Below are 3,359 nucleotides of genomic sequence, written 5' to 3'. Positions count from 1 at the left end.
GAGAAAATATCATATTGCCTCTATATAAATCCATGGTACGCCCACATATTGAATACTGGGTGCAAATGTGATAACCCCATCTCAAAAAAGTTATATTGGAATTGGAAGAGATTCAGAAAAAGGCAACAGAAATGATTGGGGTACAGAATGGTTCCCTTATGAAGAGCGATTAGTAAAACTGGGACTTTTCAGCTTGGAAAAGTGACGGTTGGGGCAGATATGATTGAGGTCCATAAAACCATGACTGGTGTAGAGAAAGTAGAAAAGGAAGTGTTGTTTATTCCTTCTCATAACAAAAGAACTAGGGATAGGGTGACCAGATGTCCCAATTTTATAGGGACAGTCCTGGTTTTTGGGTCTTTTTTCTTATATAGGGTCCTATTACCCCCCATCCAATCCCAATTTTTCACATTTGCAGTCTAGTTGCTCTAACTAGGGATTACCAAATGAAATTAATAAACATAAGATTTAAAACAAATAAACGTAAGTATTTCTTCATACAACGCACAGTCAACCTGTGGAACTCCTTGCCAGAGGATGTTGTGAAGGCCAAGAGTATAACATGGTTACTCCACATCAAGAAAACAGGAAGAGGAATTTCAAAATTCCTGGGCATTTAAAAGGGGAAGGGTGGAAGGTGTTTACCTGGATGCACAGAAGCAGAGTTCAAACTTTTGACCAGAGTGGTGAGGATGTGCATTGTGGGACATCTTCCTAAGGCCTATTGCTGTGATAAAATCAATTGCAAGCATCTACACTGGCACTTCAGTGACAAAACTTTTGTGTAAAAATCCTTACAACTCTCGTCAAGATAGTTTAATTGTGTGACTGAAACTGATGAATTCCATTATCAAAAGTGGCTTTGCAGAGTGTAGACCTCCACTGTTTTTTTTTCACCAAAAGCTGCCTTTGGGCGAAAAAAACTTGGCAGGGTAGAATAGGTCTAAGGAACAATGACGAATAACCAGTATCCACACTGATGTTTCCAGCAGTTGTCTGTTGTGGTTTCCCACACCATGACATCTAGGAATTATTGAAGCACAGAGCACCATAAAATATGCAATTGACATTAGTAGGGTCAGTTCTCTATAATTCTTATCTCTGAATAACGAAAATGTCATTTTTCAATGTGTGAAGATCAACCAATTTGCTTCACCCATGAGAATATCCCCCAGTAGTGCATACAGTGTTTCATATTAACAATGTCTCTCCATCCTGGCATTTGTACTGTGACCATCATCCTAGGCCTGGACAAAAACGAGAAGTTGTGGGAACATACAGTACATCCAGGAGACACAGTTCTGTCTCAGAGTTGGACACCTTCTACCCTACTCCATGTCAGATTCCAACATAATCAACTTCACCAACTTCACCAACTCCACCTTCATCCTGCTGGGCATTCCTGGCCTGGAGGCGGCCCATGTCTGGATCTCCATCCCCTTCTGCACCATGTACGTCATAGCCATCTTGGGGAACTTCATCATCCTGTTCATTGTGAAGAGGGAACCAAGTCTCCATGGGCCCATGAACTATTTTCTCTGCATGCTGGCTGTCACTGACCTCGTCCTGTCCACATCCATCCTGCCTAAAATGCTGGCAATCTTCTGGTTCAATTCCAGAGAGATCGATTTCAGTGCTTGCCTCACCCAGCTGTACTTCATTTACTGCTTCTCAGCGATGGAATCTGGGATCTTTGTGGCCATGGCTTTTGATCGCTATGTGGCCATCTGCCATCCCCTGAGACATTCCATCACCCTGACAAACCCCGTGGTGGCCAAGATTGGCCTGTCCGTGGTGCTGCGCGGCATCATACTCATACTGCCCTATCCCTTACTGGCAAGGCAGTGGCTATATTGCAGAACCAACGTCATCTCCCACTCATACTGCGAGCACATTGCAGTGGTGAAACTGGCCTGCACCGACATCCGCATCAGCAGTTACTACAGCCTCTCTGTGGCATTCTTTGTGATTGGTCTGGATGTGTTTTTTATCACTATGTCCTATACCCAGATCCTCAGGGCCATCTTCAGCCTCCCCACAAAGGATGCCCGGCTCAAGACTTTTGGGACCTGCGGCTCTCACCTCTGTGCTATCTTAACATTTTACATTCCAACTCTTTTCTCCTCCCTCCTGCACCGTTTTGGCCACAATGTGCCCCTGCATTTACACATTCTCATTGCCAACATGTACCTCCTTGTGCCTCCTATGCTAAACCCCGTCATCTATGGGATGAGGACCAAACAGATCCGCGACAGGCTGCTCTGGCTCATTACTCATAAAGGCACCTAATATTTTCTCCTGGTGCTCTGGCTCTCACATCGAGCAGAGCTTGCTAGTGATATGGTGCTGGGCTCTCTTCCCTGAATCACCTACTGGACAGTCAAAGTGACGTTAATCCTTTCCTGGCCTTGCTGTGCTGTGTCAGTGTGACAGACTGGGGAATCGGTCTGTATAGAACTCATTAACTTATAGGGTTGCCTCCTTTCTAATTTCTGTTAACTGGATCCCTGAGGTCCTGCCCACTTCTTTCACCAAGGTCCCACCCCTGTTGCTCAATCCTCTCCTCCTCTCCTCCTATCATTCACTGGACCATTATGACCTCCCACCCACCTTGATGCATTTGCACTTCCCAGGGCCAATTAGGCTCTTGAAATCTTATGTTTTTAAAAGAAAATGTAGCAATTAGCTTACAGGAATAATGTATCCCATTCTTATATTCAAGTAATAGAATTATATTAATAATCCACTTACTCTGCTCTAATACTAACATGTTCTGACATTTTTTGGGCTAGTCACTTAAGGGCAGTGGTTAGGTTTAAAGTTTTAATGTATATTCTTACTTTGTTACTAACTCTGCACAAATAGAGAGACCCCATCAGGCCTCTTGGGTTCTTTCTCAGCTCTGGGAGGGGAGTGGGGTACAGTACGTTAAGGCAGGGGGGAAGATACATCTGGGGTCTATATAACATCAGATACTGGGTAAGACAAGTGGTCTATCTAGCCTCGTATCCTATCTCACAAGAGTGCCCAATACCAGATCCTTCAAAGGGAATGAACAGAGCTGGAATATTCTGAATGATCCATCCCCCATTGCACGGTCTCAGCTTCTGGCAAACAGAGGCAAGGGACACACAGAACATGGCATTGGCTCCCTGCTAATAACTATTTATGGACCTACCTTTCATTAACTTACCTCGTTCTTATTGGAGCCCTGATATAGCTTTGGCCTTCACAACATCACCTGGCAAAGTGTTCCACAGGTCAACTGTGAAGAAATCTTTCCTTTGGTTTGTTTTAAATCTGCTGCCTACTAATTTCATTGGCTGACCCCTAGTTTCTGTGTTATTTGAAGGAGTAAA

At 44.1% G+C, this 3,359-nt stretch overlaps 1 protein-coding gene across 1 annotated transcript; it reads left to right on the top strand.

Moving 5' to 3' along the window:
* The first annotated feature begins 1,320 nt into the window (after positions 1-1,320).
* LOC127036430 (olfactory receptor 52M1-like) lies at positions 1,321-2,308 on the top strand. Its single transcript, XM_050927389.1, has one exon. The coding sequence runs from the start codon at positions 1,336-1,338 to the stop codon at positions 2,287-2,289; it is 954 nt and encodes a 317-aa protein (XP_050783346.1). The 5' UTR covers positions 1,321-1,335; the 3' UTR covers positions 2,290-2,308.
* Positions 2,309-3,359: the final 1,051 nt, after the last annotated feature.

This window comes from Gopherus flavomarginatus, chromosome 1 (assembly GCF_025201925.1).
Source record: "Gopherus flavomarginatus isolate rGopFla2 chromosome 1, rGopFla2.mat.asm, whole genome shotgun sequence".
NCBI classification, from domain to species: Eukaryota; Metazoa; Chordata; order Testudines; family Testudinidae; genus Gopherus; species Gopherus flavomarginatus.
Note: the sequence above shows the minus strand (reverse complement) of the source record. Positions and strands in the feature narration are given on the sequence as shown.